The 26,778-nt window shown below is 53.1% G+C and overlaps 12 protein-coding genes across 12 annotated transcripts; 7 read left to right on the top strand and 5 right to left on the bottom strand.

Annotated features, from left to right (window-relative positions):
* Positions 1 to 119: 119 nt before the first annotated feature.
* Positions 120 to 1,416, top strand: K460DRAFT_151595 (uncharacterized protein). Its single transcript, XM_040926815.1, has one exon. It carries the CDS (start codon positions 247 to 249, stop codon positions 1,381 to 1,383), a length of 1,137 nt encoding a protein of 378 aa, XP_040786366.1. The 5' UTR covers positions 120 to 246; the 3' UTR covers positions 1,384 to 1,416.
* A 970-nt stretch (positions 1,417 to 2,386) lies between these two features.
* K460DRAFT_397022 (uncharacterized protein) lies at positions 2,387 to 3,929 on the top strand. Its single transcript, XM_040936138.1, has one exon. The coding sequence runs from the start codon at positions 2,457 to 2,459 to the stop codon at positions 3,915 to 3,917; it is 1,461 nt and encodes a 486-aa protein (XP_040786365.1). The 5' UTR covers positions 2,387 to 2,456; the 3' UTR covers positions 3,918 to 3,929.
* A 408-nt stretch (positions 3,930 to 4,337) lies between these two features.
* On the bottom strand, positions 4,338 to 7,918 carry K460DRAFT_342380 (uncharacterized protein). The gene is made up of 2 exons (XM_040931190.1): positions 5,831 to 7,918; positions 4,338 to 5,764 (listed from the first exon to the last, which is right to left on the bottom strand). Exons 1-2 carry the CDS (start codon positions 7,608 to 7,610, stop codon positions 4,602 to 4,604), a joined length of 2,943 nt encoding a protein of 980 aa, XP_040786364.1. The 5' UTR covers positions 7,611 to 7,918; the 3' UTR covers positions 4,338 to 4,601.
* A 689-nt stretch (positions 7,919 to 8,607) lies between these two features.
* K460DRAFT_368657 (uncharacterized protein) lies at positions 8,608 to 9,947 on the bottom strand. Its single transcript, XM_040933822.1, has 5 exons — positions 9,542 to 9,947; positions 9,469 to 9,478; positions 9,186 to 9,352; positions 9,029 to 9,048; positions 8,608 to 8,980 (listed from the first exon to the last, which is right to left on the bottom strand). The coding sequence occupies exons 1-5, from the start codon at positions 9,860 to 9,862 to the stop codon at positions 8,650 to 8,652; spliced, it is 849 nt and encodes a 282-aa protein (XP_040786363.1). The 5' UTR covers positions 9,863 to 9,947; the 3' UTR covers positions 8,608 to 8,649.
* Positions 9,948 to 10,069: 122 nt separating this feature from the next.
* On the top strand, positions 10,070 to 10,723 carry K460DRAFT_368656 (LYR motif-containing protein 5A). The gene is made up of 4 exons (XM_040933821.1): positions 10,070 to 10,137; positions 10,212 to 10,355; positions 10,413 to 10,425; positions 10,480 to 10,723. Exons 1-4 carry the CDS (start codon positions 10,086 to 10,088, stop codon positions 10,532 to 10,534), a joined length of 264 nt encoding a protein of 87 aa, XP_040786362.1. The 5' UTR covers positions 10,070 to 10,085; the 3' UTR covers positions 10,535 to 10,723.
* On the bottom strand, positions 10,500 to 12,196 carry K460DRAFT_368655 (uncharacterized protein). The gene is made up of 3 exons (XM_040933820.1): positions 11,406 to 12,196; positions 10,777 to 11,276; positions 10,500 to 10,722 (listed from the first exon to the last, which is right to left on the bottom strand). The coding sequence occupies exons 1-3, from the start codon at positions 11,889 to 11,891 to the stop codon at positions 10,629 to 10,631; spliced, it is 1,080 nt and encodes a 359-aa protein (XP_040786361.1). The 5' UTR covers positions 11,892 to 12,196; the 3' UTR covers positions 10,500 to 10,628.
* Positions 12,197 to 13,450: 1,254 nt separating this feature from the next.
* Positions 13,451 to 15,777, top strand: K460DRAFT_288235 (uncharacterized protein; the record flags this gene model as incomplete). Its single annotated transcript, XM_040929032.1, has 2 exons — positions 13,451 to 14,892; positions 14,946 to 15,777. The coding sequence occupies 2 exons, from the start codon at positions 13,451 to 13,453 to the stop codon at positions 15,775 to 15,777; spliced, it is 2,274 nt and encodes a 757-aa protein (XP_040786360.1).
* Positions 15,778 to 16,639: 862 nt separating this feature from the next.
* K460DRAFT_357480 (SEC14 cytosolic factor) lies at positions 16,640 to 17,871 on the top strand (the record flags this gene model as incomplete). Its single annotated transcript, XM_040932038.1, has 4 exons — positions 16,640 to 16,825; positions 16,886 to 16,935; positions 17,009 to 17,141; positions 17,203 to 17,871. 4 exons carry the CDS (start codon positions 16,640 to 16,642, stop codon positions 17,869 to 17,871), a joined length of 1,038 nt encoding a protein of 345 aa, XP_040786359.1.
* A 492-nt stretch (positions 17,872 to 18,363) lies between these two features.
* K460DRAFT_397017 (uncharacterized protein) lies at positions 18,364 to 20,205 on the top strand (the record flags this gene model as incomplete). The annotated part of the gene is made up of 1 exon (XM_040936137.1): positions 18,364 to 20,205. One exon carries the CDS (start codon positions 18,364 to 18,366, stop codon positions 20,203 to 20,205), a length of 1,842 nt encoding a protein of 613 aa, XP_040786358.1.
* A 179-nt stretch (positions 20,206 to 20,384) lies between these two features.
* On the bottom strand, positions 20,385 to 20,586 carry K460DRAFT_408117 (uncharacterized protein; the record flags this gene model as incomplete). The annotated part of the gene is made up of 2 exons (XM_040937134.1): positions 20,385 to 20,458; positions 20,511 to 20,586. 2 exons carry the CDS (start codon positions 20,584 to 20,586, stop codon positions 20,385 to 20,387), a joined length of 150 nt encoding a protein of 49 aa, XP_040786357.1.
* A 1,519-nt stretch (positions 20,587 to 22,105) lies between these two features.
* On the top strand, positions 22,106 to 24,201 carry K460DRAFT_342364 (uncharacterized protein; the record flags this gene model as incomplete). The annotated part of the gene is made up of 3 exons (XM_040931189.1): positions 22,106 to 22,815; positions 22,862 to 23,007; positions 23,069 to 24,201. The coding sequence occupies exons 1-3, from the start codon at positions 22,169 to 22,171 to the stop codon at positions 24,199 to 24,201; spliced, it is 1,926 nt and encodes a 641-aa protein (XP_040786356.1). The 5' UTR covers positions 22,106 to 22,168.
* Positions 24,202 to 25,134: 933 nt separating this feature from the next.
* On the bottom strand, positions 25,135 to 26,528 carry K460DRAFT_357477 (uncharacterized protein; the record flags this gene model as incomplete). Its single annotated transcript, XM_040932037.1, has 5 exons — positions 25,135 to 25,273; positions 25,304 to 25,465; positions 25,622 to 25,845; positions 26,027 to 26,317; positions 26,454 to 26,528. The coding sequence occupies 5 exons, from the start codon at positions 26,526 to 26,528 to the stop codon at positions 25,135 to 25,137; spliced, it is 891 nt and encodes a 296-aa protein (XP_040786355.1).
* Positions 26,529 to 26,778: the final 250 nt, after the last annotated feature.

Raw genomic sequence — 26,778 nt, 5'->3', positions numbered from 1 at the left:
ATGAGCTTGAAACCGGCCTTCGCGAAGCCCTTGGCAACCTTAATGGCACGAGATCCAGCCTTTTCAAGGTAGTTTTCACATATTGTCCAGTTTCCTGCATGCATGCTAACCATCTACCATCAGGATATCACCAAGCTGCAACGAGGTCTGGAATCGACTGTACAGGAGCTAGATATTACGAAGAACGATCTAACAGAAAAAGACCGACTTCTGCGCAACCGAGATGCTTTGTTGGAGAGTACAGGTATGGAAAGCCGACGTCTTGCAGATCTCCTGGAGCGCGAGCGTCAAGCTCGGCGACAAGACCAAACTGCATTTGAGAATGCCAAGCGTGGTCAGCAATCTGTTACACGAAGTATCCAACAGCACGAAACACGGGTTTTAGAACTGGAGACTCTACGCAGTCAAGATCGCCAGAAGATTTACAGTCTCGAGAAGCAGTACAAGGAACAGTTGCTCGAGCGCAACAATTTGCTTTACGCCCTCTGGAACAGACTCTCCACCCTCTGCGGTGCAGAATGGTGCCGCAACCATGCCCTTGTTAATGGGGAACTCACTTCAATGGAGCTCATCTCCAGGAATATTCAGGGCTTCAACAAAAACATGATACTAGCGATAAAGACTGTAGAGGGTGTCGTTGGCGGCTTCAAACAAAGGATCCGGGCCATGGAGAAAGACCTGGTACGCGACTATCAAACCCTTGAGCATACGCTTGACGTTCGTGTCAAGCGTCTAGATCAACTCGAAAAGCTCGTTCTTGCCCAAAGGCAATCGATTGGAAGACCAAGCACCGTTCGTGGCGGCCTGGTCGATATCAATTCCACTGAGGTAAACAAACTCCGAAATGAGAACAAGAACCTGCGAACAGAAGTGCAGACACTCCGCGCCATCACCACAACCACCCAATCCGGAAACGACGTTGTCAGCCGTTCGCCGTCTCGCGCCGAATCGATCAGCTCCCCCAAGCGCGCCAGTATGGCACAAACACTCCTCCGCGCTCAATCTGCTTCAGTTGTTGAGCATCTCCAGCACCAGCCACCGGGCCATCCATACCCAGCATCTGTGCCCCTTCAGCCGAGTGAGCAAAAGTGGATCCATCGTCTCAAGGAACTAGAACGGCGCTTGAAAGCCGAAAGAGAAGCGAGGCTCCTTGATCGTAGTGGTGCGAGGAAGAGGTTAGAGCAGAAGGTCGAAGAAAATGCAGATCTGAGAGCTATGCTTGAAAAAGAGCGGGTGAAACGCGATGATGATGACACTGAGAGCGTCCAGAGAAGTGTATCAGCAAGTGGAAGTCGCATTGGACGGAGTGGACGCGCAAGTGTTGTCGGAAGCATGCGGAATGGGAACGGAAATGGTAAAGATAGGGAAGAGGATATGTATTAGTATGTCTTGTTGTATTTCATGGTCATGCGGCGTTTTCAAATTTCCAGTTCAAACCTCGTCTGCTGCTACTTGGGCAGTTTATAGGTTGTTTGGCATTTCTTTCGGCCTTTTTTTTTGGCGATATCACGTATTGTAAAGACATTCTTGGATCGGTCGGTCATCACAGGCGTCCAGCGTAACTTCGCATGGATAACAGGTACAAAATCTGGTAGCGGAGAGGCGTGTAGCATGGTCAAAACGGATCGAATTTTGCTTCTAGTCGGTGGTGTGCCGTCTTGTGAATCACATCTGGTGAGTTTCTGATGCTTATGGCAAGCGTGAGATGTATTTCCTTCACTAGCCGTCGTCTCATTCCAAGTCTATTCCAAGTCTATTCCAAGTCCATTCTCTTAAGGAGGCTTACCATGAGGGCTATAGGTAATGGCTCAGCGCCATAGCGCCCAGTCTTGTGGCATACATGGTCCCCCTCTCTTCTACCTGATTTTGTCATCCACCGCCTTGGTCATTGTCTCAGCAATTTGTACTGATTAAAGGCCTTTCATCTGACCCATATACCGAGCGTCCTGCGTTGCGACGCTTTTACTACCTATCTACTTGCATTCAACATTATACTCACATTAAAACACCTTCACCTGAGCACAAATCAGTTTCGAACCTTTCCAGGACTACCCACTTGACATTAGCTTACGTTGGATCTCTTCTGTCCCTACACCACAAACGCTTACACTGGAATCATCGCTTGGATCGTCTCGAATACTACAATACGCAGCACCGCAAGCCTAGTCTAGTCTTACTCAATTTTTAGTGCTAGTACTTGTTACGTTCTCGAAACCCTATGCCGAAGCGTGACATCTTGGGAACTTCGAACAAGTCAGACTCTTCGGCGGCCTTGACTGCCCCGACGAACTCACCGCTAAGCTAAACGACGCCTAAGCGAATCACAAGGCACCAGTGTTTAATGCTTGGGTAGGCATCACTTCAACTTCTTCGTGTACGTCCTGCACGACCTTTCTCCACCCATACTTTACTACTTGTTGTGTATAGATACGTGGAACTCTGTTGGAACTTACGATATGTCTTCAGATCCAGATCACTCACTTACTCACTACCACCAGCCCTCTAAGCGTCGCTTCGACGAGGGCAAGAGCGAGTGCCCAACTTCACCGTCCACGGAGCCAGAAGCCTCACTACCAGAGCCAAGTCTCTTCAGCAGCCTACTCTTCAACCGTGAACGAGTTTACCGAGACAGCTCATCGTCGGTTTTACCTGCAACAAGCGAGCGTCAATCAAAGGCGCAAGTTGTTGAAGCGTTAGGAGACAGTAGGAAGGACGCGCGGCAGAGATTCTCACTCGTCCATGCACAGTGGGAAAGAGAAGGACGTTCAGGCCAGAATAGTATGCTGGGGATCTTGGCACGCTTGAAGAGTAATCAAATGGCACCAGTGAGTAAAGGAAGGGGGAAGCCTGCAAAGAAGATCGCAACTAAGACTAAAGCCAAGGCCAAGGTTGAAGAAGACAAGTCTCGGAAACGACCAGCCCCGCGGGTTAGCGTCCAGCGTATCTCCAAGTCGCAGAAGACTGAATCAAAGGCACGCGAAGAGGCAAACACGAAGAAGAAGGTTGATGGTTTGGGCGGCGATGCGTCAACGAGACCATCAGTTGGCGAGCCTATGGAGATTGTTGATTCTGACGATGATATACCCCCAAAGACCTCCTCGCGCAGCCAACATGACGAGCACGCATTACCAGGCCCATTAGCCTCAAAGACCCTAGCATTTACTGCAGAGAGCAACGACTGGAGCTTTCAGAAGCTGGACTCGCTCTCTAGCAAGTCAGATTGGCAACCGGGACCTTCCCGCGAGGAGACTGGGCACACGATACAAAGATTGCGTCAAGAGTTGGAGGCCGCGAATTCAAAGACTGAGAGTGTTGAACGACTTCTGCAACAGCGGATTGATGAAATGAAATCGAGCCAAGTTTACTCGGATGATTTGGCGGCTAAGAGGTTTGCATGTCTACAAGGCGAGCTCAAAGAGGAGCGCGAAGCACATCGCATTGTCATCAAGGAGAGGGATCAATTACTTAGCGACGTCGACATTAGCAGGACCCAGTACACCGATATGGCCGCGAAATATGCAGATTTGGAGTGCCGGTATGATCGTGTGTCCAAGGACCAGGACGCCATATTGGAAGAGAATTGCCGACTTGTGAAGGAAAACCAGACTCTGACGGCAGTCGCAGGAACGTCCACCACCCATCGCTCAACTCTATCACCGGCGCCTTCATCATCAGCATGCTCCAACGAGGAGAAGAAGACGGAGAACATCCGGAGAACATACGTCAAGGTGAAGAGACGATTCGATCACCTCCACAAAGCCGCCAACGACCTTGCAACGTGCACATGGTCCATAGACGTGAGCAATTTCGGCGAATTCGGGCAGTACCTCAAGCAGCTAAGGACAGCGCTTGACGAGGACAGCAGTCTGGAGGGCCAGTCGTTCGTGGTGCGGGACCAGAGTCGAGACAAGGATTAAGTTGCGCAGCGATCTTGGTGTCTAGAAAAGAAAAAGTTGACGACGAAGCTGAAGTGCCTTTGAACTTTCAAAGCTGGGGGGAAATTGGAATGGCTGCTTACACCTACCTACGCTTGAGCCTAAATCGATGGATGATGCTGCGTCGCATAGGCGCGTACTCGGGACCATGAACAGGGTGACTGGAAGGAACTCCTGGCTATATACTTTGCTGGAAGATGAAGGCGCGCATATAGTCTCTTCTGAAGCGTGTTCGCTTCTATGGATTGAGGCGTTTGCACCCGCTGCAATACAACAAAATCCTTCCCTAGTCCCTTATGTTTGGTCCCCGTGATTCCATCTCCGCATCCACTGTTCCTGGTGCGACCTTTTCAATTTCAATTTCAATTTCGACTTCAATGACGATGATAAGTATTGGTAATTGCTCACACAATGTGCAAGGCACATGGAGTCCAACGCTGGAGGATATCAAAGACGAAATCGACGGCGACGCCGGGCACAGAATCTGATAGGCATTGGTTAAAAGGTGGAGAAGACTTACCTTACGCCAGGAAACGTCTATGTTGACAGCGACTGCACCATGCAAGTAGAAGAAGAGCATTGTAACGATGTTTAGTCCACCGAAAGAACGCAAAATCACATTGGAAAAGCTATCTAAAGGCCACAAAAGAACAAACCGCATATGATTTACCTGCCGCTGCCAATTGGACTCATCAAGCCGCCACTGCCACCCGTCGGACTCCTGACCATCATCGGCTTGACGCTTTGATAGGGACTCAAGGGATCTTTTTGGCTGGAGCTCTGGCTCGACGTACCCGAGCTTAAGCTGCCACTACCATGACTTCCATTGTGTCCGTTGAGCATCCCCGGAGTGTTGAAAGGGTTGCCCAGAACGTAGCCGGATGGAGAGGTGTGTTCTTCGAAGCCGTCTGTGAAGCCGGAAACGTTGGAATGCATCGACGATGAGCGACCGCGGGCGCCGCCGCGGAGAGAGCCAGGAGTGCTATCAACGTGAGAGTTGAGCGATGGAAACGTGAAGCTGGTGAAGGCGTTGGCGTGTGGAGACATGCCTGTGCCAGGAAGGGGCCCTTCAGGTGTAGTAGGAACGGAGACTTGTTGATGCTGCTGTAGAAGCATGTCCTCGTAGTGTTGGATTGTCTGCATGATTTGGGTAGTGGCGATATTGTGCTCCTCGCTGCGGCGTTCATATCCGTTGATATTGCTACGGTACTGATTCTCGACATCGGCGCGCTGTTGTCTCAAAGCTGTACGTTCCTGCTCTCTTCTTTGCTTGGCAGTGAAGCCTTCCTGGTTGGCAGTAACGAGACGATCGTGCTGTTCGTTGAGCCTGGTTTGACGTTGCTGGAGGCGTTCCCTTTTCTGAAGTGCAGCGGTGATGTCAGATTCGACACTTTGGACCTGGCGCTCAATCTCGGCCTTGATGTTGTCGAATTCGCTAGACACGGCGTTTTTGTTGTTTCGCTCCCTCTTCCACTCCGCTTTCTTGACGGCAGCCTCTTGAGCCTCGTTCTCGGGGATGCCCCCTAGATGATCATCTTGAAGGGCAAACTCGGCTGCAGCGTCATCAGCTTGGCGGATGTTTTGCGTGAACTGTAGGACGCGCTGGCGTTGACGGTCATCAGTACCTCCGGCATTGGCAAGGCGGTTGCTGAGAGTGTCGACCTCTTTCTTGATGTTGCCGACGGCTGTCTTGTGATCCTTCTTATTGCGCTTCAAGCGATTACGCAGCTCCTGTAGTTGTTGGTCGGCCGCGGCAATCGAGTTCTTTAGTGTTGTCGTTGGCGAAGAAGGTCGCAGAGTTTGATGTGCTGGCGGAGAGGCAACGGAAGCTAGATAACCACTGTTAGAGCGAGGGGTGGGGAGGGGGGAAAATTGCCGAAATTGGGTATGCTCACCTAGTTCGGTTACGGGGCTGGCCGAGGTAATAAGGCTTGCGGAGTAGAAAACTTGGTTGTCCATGGTCCGGACAAACTCGCAATAGTAGTTGGAGAGAGCCGTCAGACCAAAGATTTCCCCTACCCAAAAACCGGTTCCCTCTTGACCCTGGTATCCTAGCGGAGTGCTCTGCCGAATGCGGGTCGAACTCCAATCTGCTCCGTTTACGCGAATGTAGAAAGGCTTCGACCTGTCAATGCCAGATGCCACGCTTGCATCCTCATCCTCCTGCTCTTGAAAAACGACCCCGCTAAATAAACTGACACGAAATGAAATGTCGGAATAGCCGACTTCTGAAATCCAAACACGATCGTCTTCCGATCTCCAAACAGCGTTTCCAATGTGATTTGCGTCTTTTGCGTTGGCCTCGTCGGCATCGTTTGCTGCCCGGCTGCTTTCCATTTCTTTTAAAACTGTAACTTTTGTACTGGCAAGTGCAGCCCAAAAGGGCTGCTGACTGCGAACATGAGTAGCTTGCTTCCTCTTCCTCCTAGAGCTACTCGCTTTATCCTTTTGCGAATGTGGTGCGGGTGACGGCCCGGGCGGGCGGCCGTCGGTACTCGAGGCATTGGGGACATCGGCATTGGGATCGAGAGTAGTCGAGTTGGCACGTTGAAGCACGCCAGCTTCAGGGTCCGCCTTCTTGCCAGTCGGTAGCGAGGAAGCCACGTCCCGTCGAGAAAGAGAGCGCCGGATTATGCGAACGACACCTTGGGCTAGAATGTGGATCCCCAGGAGGCTGCGAAGCCAGCCATGGGGTGTCGAGAAGCTTTCCAAGTAGGTCGGCGTACTCGGTGGGCTCGTCAGAAATTCAAGGCCCCCCCGAGCGAGCCCCGTCCACAGGAAGTGGACAATGTGTTGCCGGAGAGGCCTGAATCTGAAGAGATGGTTGGTGAGAATGATGAAGAAACAGATGAAGATGCTGTTGGTTGTGCCATTCTTTCCGGCCGCAGCACCGCCGAGCGCAATGGCAATGACGGCCTGGGCGAGGTCGAGAAAAAAGTTCTGCACAGGCACCCACAAGACGAGCCAGATGACTAGTATGAATGCGTCGGCAAAAATGGTGGTGAAGAGCGAAGGGGTCCCGCCAGAGCCCTGGAAGATGTCGGTGAAGGATGGAAAGGCGGAGAGTGCGGAGAGGGGAGTTCCGGCCTGGGGAGGCACAAAAGTGAGGGTTGCGAAGAGGAACTGAATGACGGTGAGGACGGTGGGGGGCAGTTGGAGGAGGATGATGAGGATGGCGAGGACGTCGCGCAGAGGACAGGAGGTGAGAATGGTGGCGGGCACGGCGAAGATGGTGGCCATGGAGAAGGACGTCGTCTTGGAGCCATTGGCGTCGAGACGGCGGGGCGCTGGTGAGGCGGGCACCGGGTCGAAGGGGCTGTCGTAGGCGCGGCAGGCGTCGAGGTTGTCGAGCGAGAGGTCCGAGGCAGCGCGGGCACGAGTGCGGTCCATGGCGGCAGCGGGCTCGTCGAGGCTGGAGCGTGCGGGCGCGTCTGCCAGTACCGTCGTGGTGTGGGCGGCGAGGGCGTGGGTTACAAGAGGGTTGAGCGGCGGAGGTTGTTGCAGCGGCGGCAGCAGCGTTGAGGGCTGCACCTTGCCATGGTTGCCTTGGGCGTGGCCGTTGAGCTGCGTGTTGCTCTTCTGCTTTGTGATGCGCCTGCCGGGAGCCACGACGCCATTCTCGTGTCGCTTGTCGTGCTGGTTCGCCGATTGCCTCTTCCCTTTCGCAGCTACCATAGGCGGCGGTGCGATGAGGCTGCGGTCTGCCCAGGTCGACTCGACTGCTGCACAGGACGAGCCAGACTGGAAGATCGGGAGCCCTGCTCTGTGGGACGGATCCGGTGTGTCGTGTGCTATGCGAGCGAGGGAGGGGGGGTGGTGGGTTGGGAGGAGGAAGAGGAAGAGGAAGAGATGATCGATGATAGATGGCACTCAGTCACTCACTCACTCACACACACACACTTGGCCGACCCGACGCCCGACCAAAGGCTTGGCCCTGTCACGTCAAGCTTCCAAACCCCATGCAAGCAAGAATAGCCCGTGGGTGAAAGATCTGATGGATTTTAGTGGGCCGCCCTGGCCCAAACAAAGTGCTGCTGATTTTTTGGCTCCTTTGTTCCGAGGCTCGCCGTGGTCTGGCATGTCACATTTGGCATGGCATTTTGATTTCTTGCTTGCACCGCTCACACAACCACCCACCCATAACCCACCCCCCCCCGAAGAGGGTCCGAGACTTCAGCCAATTAGTCCTCACGCCGTCTTCCTAGTCCTTCTGCTTCATTTGCGTGTCCCCAGGACCCCCCCTGAGCTGAGCAAAGAGAGCAACATGGCCAGTGAACTTGTGCGAACCTGACCGCATCGCCCTCCTCACACATCTCACACGCCTGCGTCTAGGTACCCTACCTACCAGAGTCCCTATACTCACTCGCAAGCAGCAGCCCTACTCCTACTACCGCTACTCTCCTCGACTCTAGAGAGCTTCGGGACTTTTTCCAGTAAGCGTGCAAGCCTTCCGCTTCTTCTGCAGGCCCCTCGATGCTACTCCCCGCGTCTGCATTGTGCCGGCGTCGAAGCTTATCACAACCACACCAATCGCATCCGCCCATGCAAAACTAACCGAAGCCTAGACAGTCACGCGCTCAACGGGCATGTAGATCATCGCCATGGCCTATGGTTGAAACAGCTCACAAAGATCAGCATCAGCATCATCATCACCATCACCACAGGCGAAATATCACACCATGCCTCAACATTACCGCTACGCTACAGACTGTCTCTACTGCTTGCCTGCACCACCCATGTCCTCCTCTGCATCCGCTCTATCCCAGCTGCCCTTCTCCAACTGCCGCACCCTGTCCAGCAGCGTCTTCACCCGAATGCGGCACTTCTCCTTGGCTTGCTCCTGGAGCTCAAACGTCTCGCGGAACTTGTCTACCATAAAGGGCTTGAGCCGACACTTTTGTGCTTTTTGGTAGTCATAGACGACGATATCCTCGATGCACCGCGCAGCTGCACGGCGGTGCACCTCGGACAGGATCAAAACATCGAGAATGAAGTGATCCGTGTCCGTCGTCGGCTTGTTTCTCAGCTTATGCAGCACCGTTACCCTGTCAGAGTTACTTATATCCTCTAACAACACATGTTGAAGAGCTTACCTGTCGGGCCATTTCATTGGCTTCATGTGTGAAGTGGGGTTAGCGACGGTCGCTTCTGATATCGATATCGAGTCCGCTGCATTCGTCCAGTGGACAAAGCCTCCCGTACCACAGCGAGTTGACTAGTTCGCGCGCTAGATAGGAAAGAGGTTCTTACAAACTTGTAGTCCGTTTTAATGCTCCGTAAGATAAGACCAATGTGCTTTGGTGTCATGAGCTCCATCCACTCCGCCTTGTGCACAGCATCACTCGCCGCAAAGTTGAGCGTCCAGGTGCATCGGGCTGATTCGGCATAGCGATTGTACATGACGTTGTTAACGTGGCCTGGAACTCGAGTTAGTAGCCATCTTCTCTGCCTGTCAAGGTCCCTAGACGGGAAAGGTACCCTTTTGTTCATCAGCTTTCCGCCGCCAATGTTGCGCGAGGCCAATGTTGTCTCACCATGCTGTCCTACACACAACCAAAATATCTGCATTAGCTGGTGTACACGAGGATGGAGGCGGGGAAAACTACCATCTCACCCCATACCACCTCCTGCCGATAGAGTCCCCTGTACTGCATCCCCGTGAGAAAGCCCTCGCTGCCAGCTACCAGTTCCCTCCAATCCACAGCCATCTCTTGTAATATCGAACCAGCTTCCTGCGTCTGAGCAGGGCTTATGCCAAACATGATGCACTTGCCGATTCGCGTCTTCACGTCGGAGAGCCATCGTGGGCTGAGAGTGGCCGTAGAGGTCGACTGACAGCGCGCTATGCGCGGTACGCTTTGGATGCTCCAAAGTGTCGGCCTGCATGTGGGGTACAAGAGCGCTGAGCGCAGGGCAGATGGGCGCATGACGCCTGTACGAGGGCGCTCTGGTGATTGGGTTAGGAGGTACTTCAAGTATACCTAGGTGCCATTCATGCTGTTTAGGATTGCGTGCTGCGTGCCGACGGAACGAAGCCGAGTTCGCACAATCCCATACAGTAGCCCTACGTCAGAACTGGGCCCGTGCTCCAGCTCCAAATAATCCATCACCATACATACACACACAGACACCATTGGCGTTGACTGCAGCATGGCTTCCTCCAATCCTACGCTTCGACATCAGGTCATTCGTATTTACAAAGGTATGGGACAACCTCTGCATCTGATCGGCGCTGCATTCGAGCACGGCCAAAGAACACTTAGATTGACGTGGTAGACCTATTGTACATGGGACGTGAATACCCCCAGGGATACGACTACTTCAGAGCCCGTCTGCGCAAGGCATTCGCCAGCCAGCGAGAGGTGACGGACGAAGCGCAGATTAGGAAAGGGCTTCAGAGGGCCGAGTTTGTGAAGAAAGGTGAGCTACCATGTGACAAACTGTAATTTGCATCATCAATTAAGTACAACATGACAGGAATAGAAGCACTGTACGTCAAAGTAAAAGAGACGGTATGGTATCGCATCACAGCTAACGACATCAGTTACTACCTGAAGCGTTATCGAACCCTGCGCCAACGATACGACAACCTCTCCTAGATGCTCATGTCTTTGGAACTCGCCAATAGTGGCCGTGAACAGGCCGGGATATCATAAAAACATCGGTACGCCGCCAGCTACGAGAGTGACAGGTTCAAATCTTTGTAGCCCACCAACAGCCCACTTCAAAAACCGCTCCACTTGACGCTCCCTTCTGTTCCAGCAGATTCGCCATCATCCATCCCCACCTAAGAAAAATCGAGTCAGTCCAGGTCTCACATGCAGTGTGTACGTCATCTTACCAGCGCTGCCATTCTTCTTGGTTCTTGCCGCTTACTTCCTTCAGCAGGGGCTCCAGACTCTCAATCAACTGGATAACGACCAACAGTGCAGTGTATCGGAGAGCCGCCTGCTCCTTGGTGCGCTCGCCCGCAGCCTCGCGTTCCCACCGCAGCTCACCAAGCGGAATCGCAACTCGGCGGTTTTCCACGTCGCAAAGCGTCTCCGTCTCTTGCAGCAGCATCTCTGACATGCGTGCACAGGGTGTGGGAGACAGTTTTCGTCGATCTAGCGCTTCCTGTATCCATGTGTTCGAATCTTGAAGGTATTTGTTCTGCACCTCGGTAAAGGGTGTTATTGGAGATATCAGAAACGTTCCCGTCGATACAGCACAAGCGTACTCTTGCTCATTCTTCCCTGGTGGAGGTGGTGGGTGTGGCAGAATCGACCGGATAATGTGGTCTGATTCCCAGATCTCTAGCGTACCTCCAGAGCGTAGTATCCGTGTTACTTCGTCGAGTGTCTAAAATTCGGGAGGGGATAGTCAGCAACTTGTGCGTTAAAAGTGCAGCAAAAGGAAAACAATCCCATGCAAAGCTGACCATTACGCGAATTGTCTTTGGTATGTTTTGTGCATTGTGAGCTCACGTACCCTCTGTGACGGCTCTCCCAACGGTATCACCATGCTCATATCCTTCATGATAACAATATCGAATTCGTCATCGTCAAACGGCAGCGGGAGTTTGCGCAGATCGTGCTGCACAAAGTTCCAGTCAATTCCCTGCCGTGGCAGGTCGCCAGCCAAGGGGACAATGTCCAGGCCGGTGAAGGAGACATTGTCATAGCCTAGACCGCTTAAGAAGTCATGGCACATGGCCGACCAATATCCACTACCACAAGCAATGTCCAGCACTTTTCTCGGGGGGTTTTGCGGGCATGGCGTTGAGCCCAAGGCTCGACCGAAGATGGACGTTGCAAGAAGAGTTTGTAGGTTTTGGCGGTGGAGCTCAGGTAGGTCGCAGGGAAGGGGGTAGTGCAACACGCTTCGAAGGTATCGCCGTCCATGGCGTAGGATAAATGGTTCGGACGAGGCACCACCAACTTCCTCTCTCGTACTTTGAGTCGAAGTACTAGACATTGAGGCGCGCGTCACGTCCATCGGATGGCTGCCTGGAGAAGTCGTGGACGTGGACGTTGCAGATATCGTTCTCCCGAGGGCATCTGTCGTTGTCAGGTCCCACTGCTTTACCTCTGTGGTCTTGGAGCGTATAGGAGGAAGGGTGACGTTGCCGCCTGAATAGCGATACTGAGTTCTGGATTAGCACACCATGCTTCCTAGCAAATACTCGAAGGTCACGACGCAGTACTAACTAAATACCAGTCGGCCATTCTTGACACCCTCCAGGCTCGCCCCACTGTTTTAGCGGGAGCGCGATATTGCACCTTTCCTTAGCCGTCTGATAAGCACGTGTGTCCGAGTCAGCACGAGAAATGACGCGGAACAGCGGAGCGAGAATGGACGACAGCAGCGCTCGGCGGGAGGAAGTCAGATTGGAGGAGCGTGCGGCAAAGGTGTTGGGTACCAAGGTCCGGCTGTAGTGGTAGAGAGCGCAGCTCAGATGAGGAGCTCCAGGCCAGACCAGGCCAGCCGCTTCGAGTAGCAACCGAGGAGAAGTGGTGCACCATCTCCGATCAATCACGGTTGCGGCTGAGTGCGTCCCCAGATTTTCAAAACACAATAGTACCTAGGCATAGGTAACGGCCGCCACAAACAGGAGGCAGCCCTGGACGAGGGGTGGCGTCTCGTTTCTGCATAAGCGGAGCCTGCCGCTGCTGCAGGTAATAATCGGGCAGCGTGCGTGGTGATCGTTTTGGAGCGCCCGTAGTCCTTCAGTGGCTCTCGAATGCGGAGAGCAAAGCATCAAAGTTGCACATGACGGACGGAGGGCGAAATGGACGCCGGTACCTGGCTGGGCCCATGAGCGCAGAGATCGAACAAGGGTCGTCGTCGTCTTGCAAGTTTGGATGGTTGAAGACGCGCGATGGGTGATGCTGCACGTGACCGCGCTTGGACAACGAACCTTGGCCGATGCACCGCTGGAGAGCTTCACGTCGGCCGGGCCATTTAGCATCACTACGCTCTCTATTCTTCTCCGCGCTGCAGTTGGAACATCAACCAATTCATCTGGCACAATTGAGACTGCTTTGCCTTGCCGCGCGCCCTTTGAACCCCTCCAGCTGCCGTACGTGCGCAGCTTCCACCCGCTTCTGTTGTCGTCCACTGGCGGCGTCAACCTCGTCTGCGGCCCCCCCTCTGCTTGCTACAGCAACTGACAGCGCCAGAAAATAGGCTCGATATATCAATAGCCACCCGGGCTTCCTCTGGGCACCTCGAGAGGCTTTCACCCGAGAGCGACCCCGCCATAGACGTTCACTATCGAGTCCCCGCTCCAACTCCACCGCCGCTCGCGAACCAGCACAGGAGACGTCAATACATGCTCTACGGGTGCAGAGTCGGTTAGCGCAAGCTCATGTCGAGGTGCAGTACGGGCGTCCATGTTACAACGAAGAAAATCGCGTGCCCGAACCCCACCGCCTACCTGACGCCCTCTCTCGCCATATCGTCCCGGGGCTTTCACCTTGAGTATCCACTGCCGCCCCCGGGACCCTCGATATCTCGCGCCGCGACTCCCTTAGATGGCCGAGTACTCGGTCTACCAAAGGGGAGCCGGCCAGACCTTCTACCCGCAACACGCACAGAACATACGAACCCTCCCCAACCGAGTGCGGTCGCCCACTACTAGCGGCCGCATACCCTTCAACAACCCCGATACGCCCTCCCCCTCGCGATCTCCCGTACGTTCGTCTCCACAGCAGTTCGGCATGTTCAACCAAGGCCACGGGCACCAGTCCCACAACGTTATGCTGAATGGACGCGGCGGCCAGCAGAACTATGCTATGCAAATGAATCTCGGCAAGCCCTTCCAACACAACCAGCACCATCACCAACATCACCAGCATCACCAAGAACAAACTGGCATCAACCATGGCGGACAATACAACCACCAGCACAACATCTCGAGCGGGGGAATGTCCAATGTGCAGCCTAACTTCACGCCGAGCCATCTCCAGAATGGCACACCTGGCAGCGTCACTAGCGGGCTTAGCAAGCCGCCCAACGAGCATTGGGCAGAGCAGTTGCGCATGGCGCAGATTGCGCGTGAGATGACACAGTCGCACTCGCACGCTCGCATCCACCCGAGTGTTAGCAAAAGCATTGTAGCAGGCACCACCAATGGCATGCAGAAAGACTCAGACAAGGAAGAGCGCAATAGGCCTGCAGCTCAGCGTGTAGAGGATGCCAAGGAGAGCCACATCTGGACTATCCTGGATTTTGGCGGACAGAATCTGAAAGTCATCACACCTGCACTGTTCAACTACACCTTCCTCACTAAGCTCTACGTCAATTGCAACAAGCTTACTTACATCCACCAAAACATCGGACAGCTACGGAACCTCACGCATCTGGATCTGTCTCTGAACAACCTGCAGTACTTGCCCCCGGAAATTGGCATGCTCGTAAACCTGAAGCAATTGCTCCTCTTTGACAATCATATCGACAATCTTCCGTACGAACTGGGTTCCTTGTATCAACTAGAAACGCTCGGCATTGAAGGCAATCCTATCCCAGAGGATCTAAAGCAGATTATCACCGAACAAGGGACAACAGAGCTCATTAAGCATTTCCGTGAGAATGCGCCTGGTCCTGAAGCACCACCTGAGCGAGATTGGATCGTCCTCGACGAGATTCAAGACCCATCACAAGAGACCGTTACGGCGTTGAGCTACAACATTCTCTGCGACAAATACTGCACGCAGTCACAATATGGGTACACGCCAAGTACAGCGCTGGCCTGGGAAAACCGTAGGGAACTCATTCTAGCCGAATTGCGAGAACGAAATGCAGATATAGTATGTCTGCAAGAAATCGATCAGGACAGCTTCAACGAGTTCTTCCGGGAAGCGCTGGCTCACAATGACTACAAGGGAGTTTTCTGGCCAAAGTCAAGAGCGCGAACCATGGCAGAGAGAGAGGCTAAGCTTGTGGATGGGTGTGCCATTTTCTTCAAGAACAGCAAGTAAGTACGATTCCGAAGCTAGGTCGTCCTTGCAACCGTGCTAATGATCATAGGTACATTTTGCTGGATAAACAACTCATCGACTTTGCCAATACCGCCATCAACAGGCCAGATATGAAAGGCGAGCACGACATCTTCAACCGCGTCATGCCCCGCGACGACATCGGAGTCGTTGCGTTCCTTGAAAACCGCGTGACGGGCTCAAGGTTCATTGTCGGAAATGTGCACGTTTTCTGGAACCCAGCATTCACCGACGTCAAGCTTGTGCAGGTTGCCATTTTGATGGAAGGTATTACCAAATTCGCCAACAAGTGGGCAAAGTTCCCTCCTTGCAAAGACAAGGTGGTGTTTCGATTCACAAACGGTGACAGCGAAGAAGGGAAGGAACCCGATCCAACCCAGGAGCCAGGTCCGTCAATGGAATATTCGGACGGTGCACAGATCCCACTGTTACTGTGCGGTGACTTCAACTCACTACCTCACTCTGGTGTCTACGAGCTCATCACACAAGGAACAATCTCGAACGTCCATGAGGATCTCGGAACTCGAAAGTATGGCAACTTTACCAGGGACGGCATATCGCATCCGTTTAGTATCAAGTCTAGCTACTCGGCGATTGGAGAGTTGACGTTCACCAACTATGTTCCCCACTTCCAAGGCGTCCTCGACTATATCTGGTACTCGACAAATACGCTCCAGGTGGTCGGCTTACTCGGCGACATCGACAAGGGCTACCTCCAGCGGGTTCCAGGATTTCCAAACTACCACTTCCCCAGCGATCATGTCGCTCTGTATGCGCAATACATTGTCAAGAGCCCGCGGAAAGAGAAGAAGGTTTCGGAAGTCGACTTTGGGCCAAGCCGAGACAGGGATCGGAGATCTTGATCAACAAAGACATGATCTGACGTGCGAATCTGTCTATAGCCTTTGTGTGGAAGCGGATCGTCGTTTTGCAGGCGTCATTTACTCGGTGTTTGGTTGCTCCTCGTGTCTCTCGTCGGTTTTGTGGGTTCCATGGCGGAAGTCTAGGCTTGTCCATTGCGTCCGATTTAGTTGGTTGGCGGAGTGATTCGCTCTGAGGGGGGTGTGCGGTCTGGTCATCTTGGGAGGAATGGGCAACCCAGCGGTTAGTACACGAATCTCACATCATGTCTGTTGTTTTTGTGTCGGGTATATTCTTCCCGGTCTTGTCACCCTAAACGTTGGGGGGCGGTGGGGGGTCCACTACTACTCTCTTTTAGATGTGCGAAGCGTTTGGCTGGCTAAGTGAGGGGTGTTTCGCGGCTCCGGTTCGTTGATCTATCTTCTCTGGACTTTTATGCGTTTTCCTTTCTTCTGCAATGTATCAACTAGGTAGCTCTCAATCAAAATAGCCATGTCCCCTTCAGCTCAAGTAGGGTTGACTACGGCTTTACCGTTCACACCGTATACGCGAGATGCTGTGACTGTGATGCCGCGCTATTTGGGATGGGAAGCTAGGATGAGGTAGAGGTTCCGTCATAAGAGGCAACTGTCTTTGGCTTGGCTATTGATTCGCTGGTGGGTGTGAGAGAGGGCACAGATGACGAGGCGGTCTCGCTTGCCGCTGCAGCTAGCCTACTCCACGTGCTGGAGCTAGCAAGTCATTCACAACATCAACCTCACCTCGACGCACCTCGACAAGTCTCCCCAACCCATCCTCCGCCCCCCTACAACGCCTCTTAGTCGACATCACCCTAAGCCCTCGTCGGCCCGCAATTCTCCTACAATGGCAGCCCCCCAAGAGCTGCAGCGTGACGCCAAATACGACGACTACGATTATCCTACGGTTGCTCCCACCGCCCAGAACGGACATCCCGGCCACACGACGCCCGAGCAAGATGCCCAGGTCTTTCAGCTGCGGAGTTCGCTTGAGCAGGCTGGCTTTACCAAGAACCTCGACACCCTGACGCTGGTAGGCTCCCAATCTGCCTGCCTGAGGAGGCGTGTTGCCGTCTACTAAATTCAATCGTAGCTACGATTCCTCCGCGCTCGCAAGTTCAATGTCGAACTCTCCAAGAAGATGTGGGTACAATCCAGGAGTGTGGATTCTCAAAAGGAAGGTGCTTGTACGAATGGGACACTAACATGCTCCTAGGTTCATCGACAGCGAAAAGTGGCGGGCAGAGTACGCTGGTGTTGGCGTCGAGGAGCTGGTGCGCACCTTTGACTACAAGGAGCGGCCCCAGGTATTTGAATACTACCCGCAGTATTACCACAAGACGGACAAAGTACGTCTTCCCCTATCCCATCCCACACTTGGACTTGCAGCCACTGACCGCACATGAACAGGATGGCCGCCCAGTCTACATCGAGCAGCTCGGCAAAGTCGACCTCACCGCGCTCGGCAAAATCACCTCCCAAGAACGCATGATCCAGAACCTCGTCTGCGAATACGAGAAGATGTCCGACCCACGTCTGCCTGCCTGCTCTCGCAAATCCGGCTACCTCCTCGAGACATCATGCACCATCATGGACTTGAAGGGCGTCGGGATTGCCAAGGCAACCTCCGTCTACGGCTACCTGCAATCCGTGTCTGCAATCAGCCAGAACTATTACCCCGAACGCCTGGGCAAGATGTACATTATCAATGCACCCTGGGGCTTCTCTGGCGTCTTCAGCGTCGTCAAGAAGTTCCTTGATCCCGTTACAAGTGCCAAAATCCACGTCCTGGGCAGCGGATATGAGAAGGAGTTGCTGGCTCAAGTCCCCGCAGAGAATCTGCCCAAGGAGTTCGGTGGAAAGTGCCAGTGTGAGAAGACGTGCCAACTGAGCGATGCTGGGCCATGGTGGGATCCGCAGTGGGCGAAGGAACCCAAGTGGGCCAAGAAGAGCGGTGGCGATGCCATCGATAACACCCAACTACCCCCTCCAACGCATGAAGGCGGTGTGCCAGCTGCGCCTGTGGGCACTGATCCTGCTGTCGCCGCCCCGGGTGCCGTCCCGCAGCCGCAGGTCTAGGTGGCCAACAGCTTTGATAGACGGAGGAAAACATCTCCATTGGTGGTAACGCGTTGATGTAGTACTGGAGGGGAAGATGAAGCATTTACTTTCATTCATCATTTTGCCTTTTGGTCCTCATGGACTAACTGCAATATAAATAGATTGGGTTGGATGCTCAAGCGGGAGCACAGTAACTCTAGAAGGGTCATCGCAATGAACATAGGGCCATCGGGCTCAGTTCGAACCTCAATACTTGAGTTGAGTGTGGCTGCATCCTCTTTGTCTCTGTCCAGTGTGTGTGTGTGTGATACAAATACGACGTGTCTTTGTGTTGGTGTCGCTCCGTAAAGTATCTTTCCTTTGTCTATACTAGTCGCATCGCAAGCTTACTTTGCCCCTTCGACATTCTGCAGTCTCACTTGTTTGCCCTTTCAGCATTCACCAACGTCGTCCTAACTTGATCTCGAGTTTGTCACTTTTTTACTTGTGTAGACTTGGTCGCTAGATAGTATGGAACCAACATTAACCCTTCAGATCCCCTTCATTCTGCTCGGCCGCCGGGACGACGTCGATCCTGGGTTATGGAACCCCGACAATAGTAGTATAGACCTAGTGCGAAAAGTACACGAAGTGTTGAGGCAGTTCTGCCCCGAGGTCCCAATACAGCTAAACTTATCGGCAGACATAGACACCAAAGATGAAACGCGAAGTAGGGCAAACTGGACGATCCAGCCCGCGCCAAACGCCGAAAGACCCAGCAGCGGCCCCGCCCACAATTCGGACGACACCGACGGTCTCCTGGCCTCAGATGAGAGCGTGCGATTGGGTGACATGGTGTGGGCATATCCCATGCTCCTCCAACGTTCTAACATCCCTTTGTCCACTGACTCTATCGAATGGCGAGGGTTTGAAGACGAGGTTCAGACGGTTTTCAAAGTGCTGAAATGGGCGTTTGAAGATGGGAATGTGCCCAAAAACGGGATTGAAGAAGCTGCGAAGTCTTGGAGTCTAATATGCGGAAAGAGGTGTTGGATTAGCATTGCCGTCATACCCCCATCGACTTCCGCCTCCATTACAACTAGCCTCAGTCATGACGCAGCGAAGAAGCTTCTCATGCTAGCTACGGCGTTTGAGAGCGAGTTGACGATGCTGAGTACACCAACCGCGCTCTTGGAGTTCTGGAGCCTGAGCAGATTCTTAGAGTACCGAGGCATTGTACAATTAGCTAAGAATCGGTCCGCTCTCTGGCAGAGACTGAAAGACAAGAAACATCTTAGTGACAAAAGGAAAGGCACCATATATCAGAGGGATAAGGAGAAGTGGATAAGCGGCTTTGACGAAGAAGATATAGCGTGCGAGAGGACGAAAGGCAGAAGAAGGGAGTGGTGGGAGGTGCTCGATGGGTCAGGGCTTGAGGAGTTGTTAGAAGAGATGAGGAGTTTCGAAGAGAGGGGAAGAAGACTTGCACTGTCTTGTGATTTTTTCTCAAAGGAGATGAAGGATACTGCTCGTGGTAATAATGAAGAAGAAAATATCGACTCAAGCATCGTAGGCGACCGCGAAAGTCATACCAAGCTACCACCTGGACGACCTCCCCAGGCCACCATAGCCGTCTCCAGAATTACTTTTAACGGTTACAGAAGCTCACTCGATGTAGAAGAGATCCTGGCATATGCTGAACTCATTGCGAGTCTAGTCAGGCTGTCATACAGCTTAGACGCCAACGAGTTGAGAAACAGTCTTGAGAAATTTAGGGAATCCACTGTCAACCGGGTTACGAAGCCATTGGACGGGTTCAAAAACCTAATGAAAGTTCTGTGTACCAGTGATAGAACAACAAGTTTCTGGATGCACAAACTATCGCCTTATTACACCGAGTGTAACGACACCAACATTGATAATAATGACAAAGACGCCAACAGCCACTATGACCCTTTCTCACCTCTTCGCGCACATATTTCGTCCTCTCTCGCCCGCGAGAAAGCATTCATGCCAAGTTTCATTCAGCGCTATCATCTTGCAGGCGGGTTCTATCCTACAAAGAGTAAAAAGCTGTATGCGCTAATGGTAGCCGAGGAGCATGCAAGAAAGCAGAAATCGGGTAGAAGGAAGAAGGCTCAGGATTGGCTGGGGAATTTAGGGGATGTTGGGCTAGGTGAGGCTATATACGAGGAGGCAGTCTCGCCAGAAGCGACTAGTGAGAGGCGCGAAGAGACGAATGATTGGGTTAACGAGGTGCTGGGTCCAGGAAATAAGTTGAACCAGGAAGGGACGAAGCGTGGCACTGGACAGGATATGGGTGACAAGGATGTACAAAAGAGAGATGAGCTTCGAGTCTTGACGGATTTATAAGGAGTGGATCCTATTTGATGTGTAACAGACGACTTGGGTGCTCCAAAACGATAGTTCCCATTGTAGGTGGTTACATATTACACCACTACCTTGGCCTCAGCCGCACGACCGTGTAGTCTTATCCTCCCTTGTCTCTGGTGCTTCTACGCACCCTACAGTCTCATCCCAGGGTATCATATCTAGCAGTTGGGAATAGCCTCCATCTGGCCTTCCGTGCTCTTGAAGCAAACGCCGTGGTTGGCGCGGGCAACTTCTACGACTCTGTCAGTACGAATGCCATCCAGCACTTGTGGGTCGACGCATACCATCGTTTGCGACAGGCGCGGCAATAGTGAAAGCAGCCATGGAGAGGATGGTAGCGATGATGGTGGTGAACTTCATCTTGTATAGGAATTATGTAGGTCTAAAGTGTCGTGTAGAAAGGTATCGTAAGGTCGCCCGGCGACAAAGGAATGTGTTGAAGTTGGAGAAGTCGAAGAAATTAAAAAGACTCGAGAGTGATGGAAAGTCGTGGTCTGAAAAGTGCTTGAGGTAAGGAGCTCTTCGCCTGACGGGGCACCAAACGGCTTTATACGGCGCCGAGCCTACGCATAGAAGTGCATGGTCACCGCAGTACTTCCTCCGCGTCACGGTGTGTCTGAAACCGGGAGCGACGGTTCCTGAGCATCTTGCTGCTGCATGAGGAATAAGAGTATTAGGATGGGCGCTTGGTAGGCAATGTGTACGGAAGCGGATTGGTCTGCTGGTGGACAGAACGGGATGTGATGTGTTGATGTGTGTCAAATGTGTCAGGAGTGCCTCAGCAGCCTAGGAGGATGCGGCTATAACGATTTGGGATGAGACCATCATGTTTAGCACTAGCGGGAAGTATACAAAAAGCTTTCCGAAGTGAAAGAAGCCGACTTCTTGAGACTCTAAGAAACTGTGATATTGTTACGTAGATTTTTTATGGCAAACTCACCAGATTTCTGCCTCCTTCCCCACCGACTCCTTGGACATGTTGTGTATGCCGATAACCTGTTGCTCTTGGGATGAAACGATGCTCAAACCGAGTCGAAACGCGGAGAATTGCGATGACGCACTTCAACAATGGCGATGTCTGCACACCGACCTGCACAACTCAGTCCTTGGAGATTTTGGGAAGCGCGATGTTCATTGAGGTTGGGGTGCAGGATGGGGAAGCGGGTGGGGCGAGATTTATCCTATCGCGGGGGCGGGCAGGTGGTAGAAGATGGAGACAAGTGCTAGCCGTATTAGGAGGCCGCCTCGAGGAAGACCCGTGGGCATCGAAGTGTCCTAAGACTTATTCACAACGCAAACGCAAACTCCCAAAGTGACGGCGCCGCTCTCAAACTCTCGCGATCGTTGTCGATAGCCGGCGAAGTTGAACGCAGAAGACCTTGTTGCGTCATCGATTTAGAGCATGTGGCTTACCAAGATTTCGTCTCCCTCCTTCCTGCTTCAATCTTTTATAGAGCTGCTCTCACTCAGGGCTCTACGTGTCTCTACCTCGCCACGTCCGTCGTCTACTTTCTCTTATCGTACCGTTGTTTGTTTTCCATGTCTCTTGAGTTTCATTTGAAAGAATGGGGCGTGCCTTTCCTGAGGGCTAAGAGCGCGTGATTCGTTGCATCATGGCCTAACAGGCTGGCCGTAAGATGAAGAATGAACACTGGATGTAGTGTGGGTGACTGTTTCGAACTTGTGAATATTCAAAATGTACCGTTCGGTGGGATCCCGAGTTGACACAGGAAGCAAGTACTTGTCCAGCGTAAAAGTGTGCCCGTTATTTGGAGCGGGGACGGCTGGGTGAAGGTGAAGGCTTCGCAAAGCGACACCTTCCTGTTTGCTTACAGTTTCTGGCAACTGCAACCCATGGACAAACAACGGACTTCGCCCACTGCATGCCCTCTCCGTAGCCGCACCACACCTGGCTCTGAGTAATAGCAGGCACACCAACACAATGCCAGACAACAAAGCCGTAGGCTGGCGCAAGAAGCTACACGGTAGTAAGCAAAAGGACATGTTGCCGCTAAATACTGACGGTGACGATACAACAGCGGTTGCTGAAGACTCAAGCGATCGACGTCGGCAGCATGGCTGGCGAAGAACAATCCACGGAAGTCGACCTGAGACACCGGTGACCGTAGCACCAACAAACCTTGCAGAGGATAGTGAGGATGCCCGAAGTGAGCGCTCGGAAGTGTCTACCCCGCGTCGAAACTCCAAGCCAAAGCTCGCACGATACACGTCGCTTTTCAGCAGCTTCAAGGAGTCATCCAAGGGGCCTGAGTTTGCCGAACCCTGGAGCGACGACGCCCCACCACCTTTTCAACCCTATGTCGATCCGCTGAACGCGTTGCGGTCCATTCGTTCGCACATGATCACTGCCTCCCCCATTCCTTTGGGTCACAACAGTGGCCTATTTCGAATCTTTGAAGACTATGGCAAGGTAAGAGAAGAGAAGGAGAATCTTGAGACACTATTGCAGGACACATTTCACGATTGGGAGACAGCGAAAGATCAGTGGAATGAGTCTGAAGGTCGTTACGAGGCTGAAATCCGCCGGCTTGAGCTGCTCATCGCTCGAGGGACGAGTGGCATGACAGGGTCGGTTTCCACACAATACCCCCATTTTTCTCCTCTAACCACGAAGCAGACTTATTAAAGCCAGACAAGGGAGTGTAGTCGATCGCAGACGACGGCATCGCAAGACCACCTCGAACGATAGGTTTCCACCGATGTACGAATTTCTGTCTCCGAACCAGCTGGATAGTGAGATTAGGCTAAGTAGTCAGCGAGGTAAGTCAGCCCGGCAGAGTAAATACACTTTGATCCGGAAAAGCTAAAGCGGTTGGCGCAGCTCTTCTCCACCGCCCAACATCGCCTTCTGGAAAGATGACCGCTCTATCTAAACAGTTCACGAACAACAAGATCGATCTAGCTATCGGAAGCCTTTCCAATGGGAACAGGAGAATGACTCTATCGCGTAAAGTCCAAAGTGAGCTGAACCTGGCTAGTATGGCCCGCATGGAGGCCTCACAGTCCATTACCAATTCTGTTAATTCTCGTTTCTCTGGCAGCATTGGTGATCCCTTACCAGATGAGATGGCAGAACCCACCCTGGCACTCATAGAGTCAGCGGTTGAGTGCGACGCCTTCGTCGCGTTGCGTGAACTCGGCAAACTTGTTGCACGACGACGGGGTTTGAACGTTGATAGCTTTAGTGAGGGCCTCATAATGCTGTTATCAAAGGCGAGTGAAGCTACGCATCCTGGACATTCCGAAGAGCAAAATACGCAGCCGGCTTTATTGAGTCATGCTTCGAGTAGTAACGGAAAACCTTACGTTGAGGGAATTTCCACATCAAGACCTGCCCTCCGAAGGTTTCAGTCACAACCACAATTGAGCTCCGACCAGCATCGTCGTCGACATTTCTCCTTTGAGCCCGGAGATGACCAGCTCCAGGAGCTCGAAGAGGATATTAAGCTACACGAGGCCCGGAATCGAGATGGTGACTCTTCCGGTACGGATACTCCATCACTTGGACGCTTGCGCAATCCCAAACTTGAATTGCAGTTGACTGACCCAAAACCGTCGTCTCATACGTTGTCTGTGGAGTTCCCGAAACCTTCGAAGATCCCAAGCCCTATGCAGACGTCAGGACGCGTTCGTCGAGAAACGTCGGCTTCAAGTTTGCAATCCATATTTGCCAGACCAAACTTAGACCGCCGCGATTCCCGCTCTAGCATCCTAACGGTAGTTCGTCAAAGCTCGGGTGGAAGCGTACGATTCGATTCAACAAGCATGAGTAGTTCGTCTCACAATCTACGCACGGCTGACTCTTCACTACCGTTGAAGGACCCACAAGGCAGTCTTCGATTTCGCAACAGTGTCATTGCTCTGGCAGCGGCTAGGACAGCAGAAAAGATGTCAGTGTGCAAGGGCGACAGCCCTGCAAGGAACAGCTCGAGGTCATCTACAACTGCCTCATAACCTTGAGCGACTCGCACTGCACTGTACGACCGCAAGTCTGAAAACGAGGAATTTTAACAGCGGTCACACAGTTTCCGACTGATTCGTGCGAACTATCCACTCTGTCTTGGACGTGAATATTCAAAGTCGCGAATTAGCAGTTGGCGTAGCGTCCGCGATGCATATGGACGGCGGCGCTGTCACAGGACCATGGCAGGATTGCCGACGCTGGGTGTGTGGTCTTACGATCAGATAGTTATGGTCTCTGTTTGAGATTGATTGGCATGTAGGGGTGGGTAAGATTGTCCGTCTACCTAGATTAACCAGTTGAGCAACCGTGACAACACCGGACAATTTCTCCAACCACTGTAAACTCGCCCATCCATCAAGTCGCATCGATGCCCACAACGTCACCGTTTCTCGAGTCTTTTTTTTGAGACCGCCGACTGGTTGTTATGACAGGGCGCGACGCCTGTGAGCTTACGATCAGGGCCAAGCTCACGCATGTTCTACAGGGAACTAACGCTGCCAAATGACCCCGTACGATAATCAAATTCCAGTCGCCCTTGCCACAGTGACACGGAGAGCGTAATGAGACCCGTGGCTAAAGTGAAGTCATTATTGCAGCTCACATCAGACTCAGCGATTACGACAAGATACGACATGGCGTGAATTGGCAACAGGGCCTCTATGATGGAGCCTATCTGGCGCAAGTAGCAGCGGAGGTCACCTCACTTTGTTATCGTGGCTGATGCATTGTTCAGGAGATAGCTAGGTACCGCTTCGAATGAGCATTCACGGCCAACGTTGGATGAAGTCGCGCACGAATTCTAGCCCTCGATGGGCCGTGTTCAGCCCATTCCTCTCTGCAAGCCTACGCGTCCCTTTTGTCGCGCATCGAATCATAGCGAAAGTCAACGTCTCGAGAACGGCGATCTATGAGCTAGATTACGCTTACGACGAGCTGTGGCGGTACAGTGTGGCGGCAAATGACTGTGCCACAATGTCAATCACAACCGCCTTGGGCGGTGTTTCGACGGTATGACGCTGCACCGTGTATTTGGTCTGTCGACTATCTTTTGTCGATCTTGGCCTGTAGTGTGTTTGCCACACTTATTTTTACCCAAGGACGGCTTCAGGCTCCACGGCTTGGCTCTCCCCCTCGCTTGACCGGCGGACTATGCCATCAGCCCTGGGATTGGTCAGAAGCGACCCACAATAGATGCGAATGCCAGCAATGGGGTCGGTGTAACTGCAATGGCAGGGGACATTTGTCTTTTCTGCCCTTTTGGCTTTTTGCAGTTACATGACTGATAGGCCAAGTTGGGTGAGCATGACGAGGGCGTGGTGGCTGTCTCCGCAATGGGCCCCGCCGACGATTCAGACTCCTTAATTTCGGCTTGACAGCTAGTAGCAGAAATAACGTCGAGGCCAAACTCACCCGACCAGGCGGGCAACGGGCGAGTTGGCCTGGACAATAGCAAGCGACACGGCGCCAACGGCTGATTGCGGGATTGGCCCGAGGAACGCTTTTTGACGAATTGGCGGGGGTGCGACGGCCGTCTCTGATGCGTAGCCCAGACGTAGGGGGGAGGAGTAATGCGTTTGCCCTGCGCTGTGGCTCCATGGGGCCGCGGCAGACAGGACTTTTGCCGCGTGTGGAGGCTGGCAGAGTCAAGGGCAGCAATCCATGGACAAAGGGAAACGAGGTCGACGGGGCCTATGTCATTTTGCATGATGGCGCCAACGCTGGCCCCGTAGGCGCCGCGACGTTTTTCCTCCTGCTGGGTTGAAGCGGGCCTAGTGTGTGTGGGCAGAGAGGGCTTTTTTGGACAAAGTAAATTACATTACGGGCAGCGAACACAGACACGGCATGGAGGGAGAACGGACACAAGCCACTCGAGGCTCGCACGCGCACACCCGTGTGGCAGTTGAGGGTGGATTCGAGAGACGCCGGGCTGGGAGCGCGTGCGACGCCGCATCCATGGACGGATTTGCGCTGGCGATGCGGGATGGCGACAGCTGCAGCGACAATCGCAGCCCGTTTGGGGGGTTGTGCGCGCAGAGAGCTTCTGGACGGCTCGCGGCTACCGTAGGGCAGTGGCTGTGCAAGACGGCTCCCGGTGATCAGTGGTAGCTAGTAGCTAGTAGCTCGTAGTGGTGGTAGTGGAGTGGTAGTGGTAGTGGTAGGGGTAGGGGCAGGGAGGGGAGAGAGCGTTGTTGGGTCGAGATCCATCATCCATGGCTGTTAGCTGCCGACCAAACAGGCCTACGGCGGTGCAAAACTGCAGCACCAGACTAGCATGGAGTCTGGCTAGAATCCCATGCCACGCGCGGCCCTCGACCATGGCCCTTCGTCCCCTTGTGGACGGGCAGAGGAAGCTCGGGTCCCTACAGTAGCTAAAAGACGTCTGACCCCCCGGCCCTGCACACCGTGTCTGTGTGTGTGTGTGGCTTGACCTCTATTGTGGCAGCTGCTCCGTTTCATCACCCCCAAGTGTCCACTCCAACCACGGCTCCCCCCAATCTTCCAGCCTCACCTTTCGACCTTCTCTCGATGCGCCCATACTAAACCTGCACCCTATGCCTCGAGCTTCA

This window comes from Cucurbitaria berberidis, assembly GCF_010015615.1.
Source record: "Cucurbitaria berberidis CBS 394.84 unplaced genomic scaffold K460scaffold_4, whole genome shotgun sequence".
Taxonomy (NCBI): domain Eukaryota; kingdom Fungi; phylum Ascomycota; class Dothideomycetes; order Pleosporales; family Cucurbitariaceae; genus Cucurbitaria; species Cucurbitaria berberidis.
This window is presented reverse-complemented; position numbering and strand designations above follow the sequence as displayed.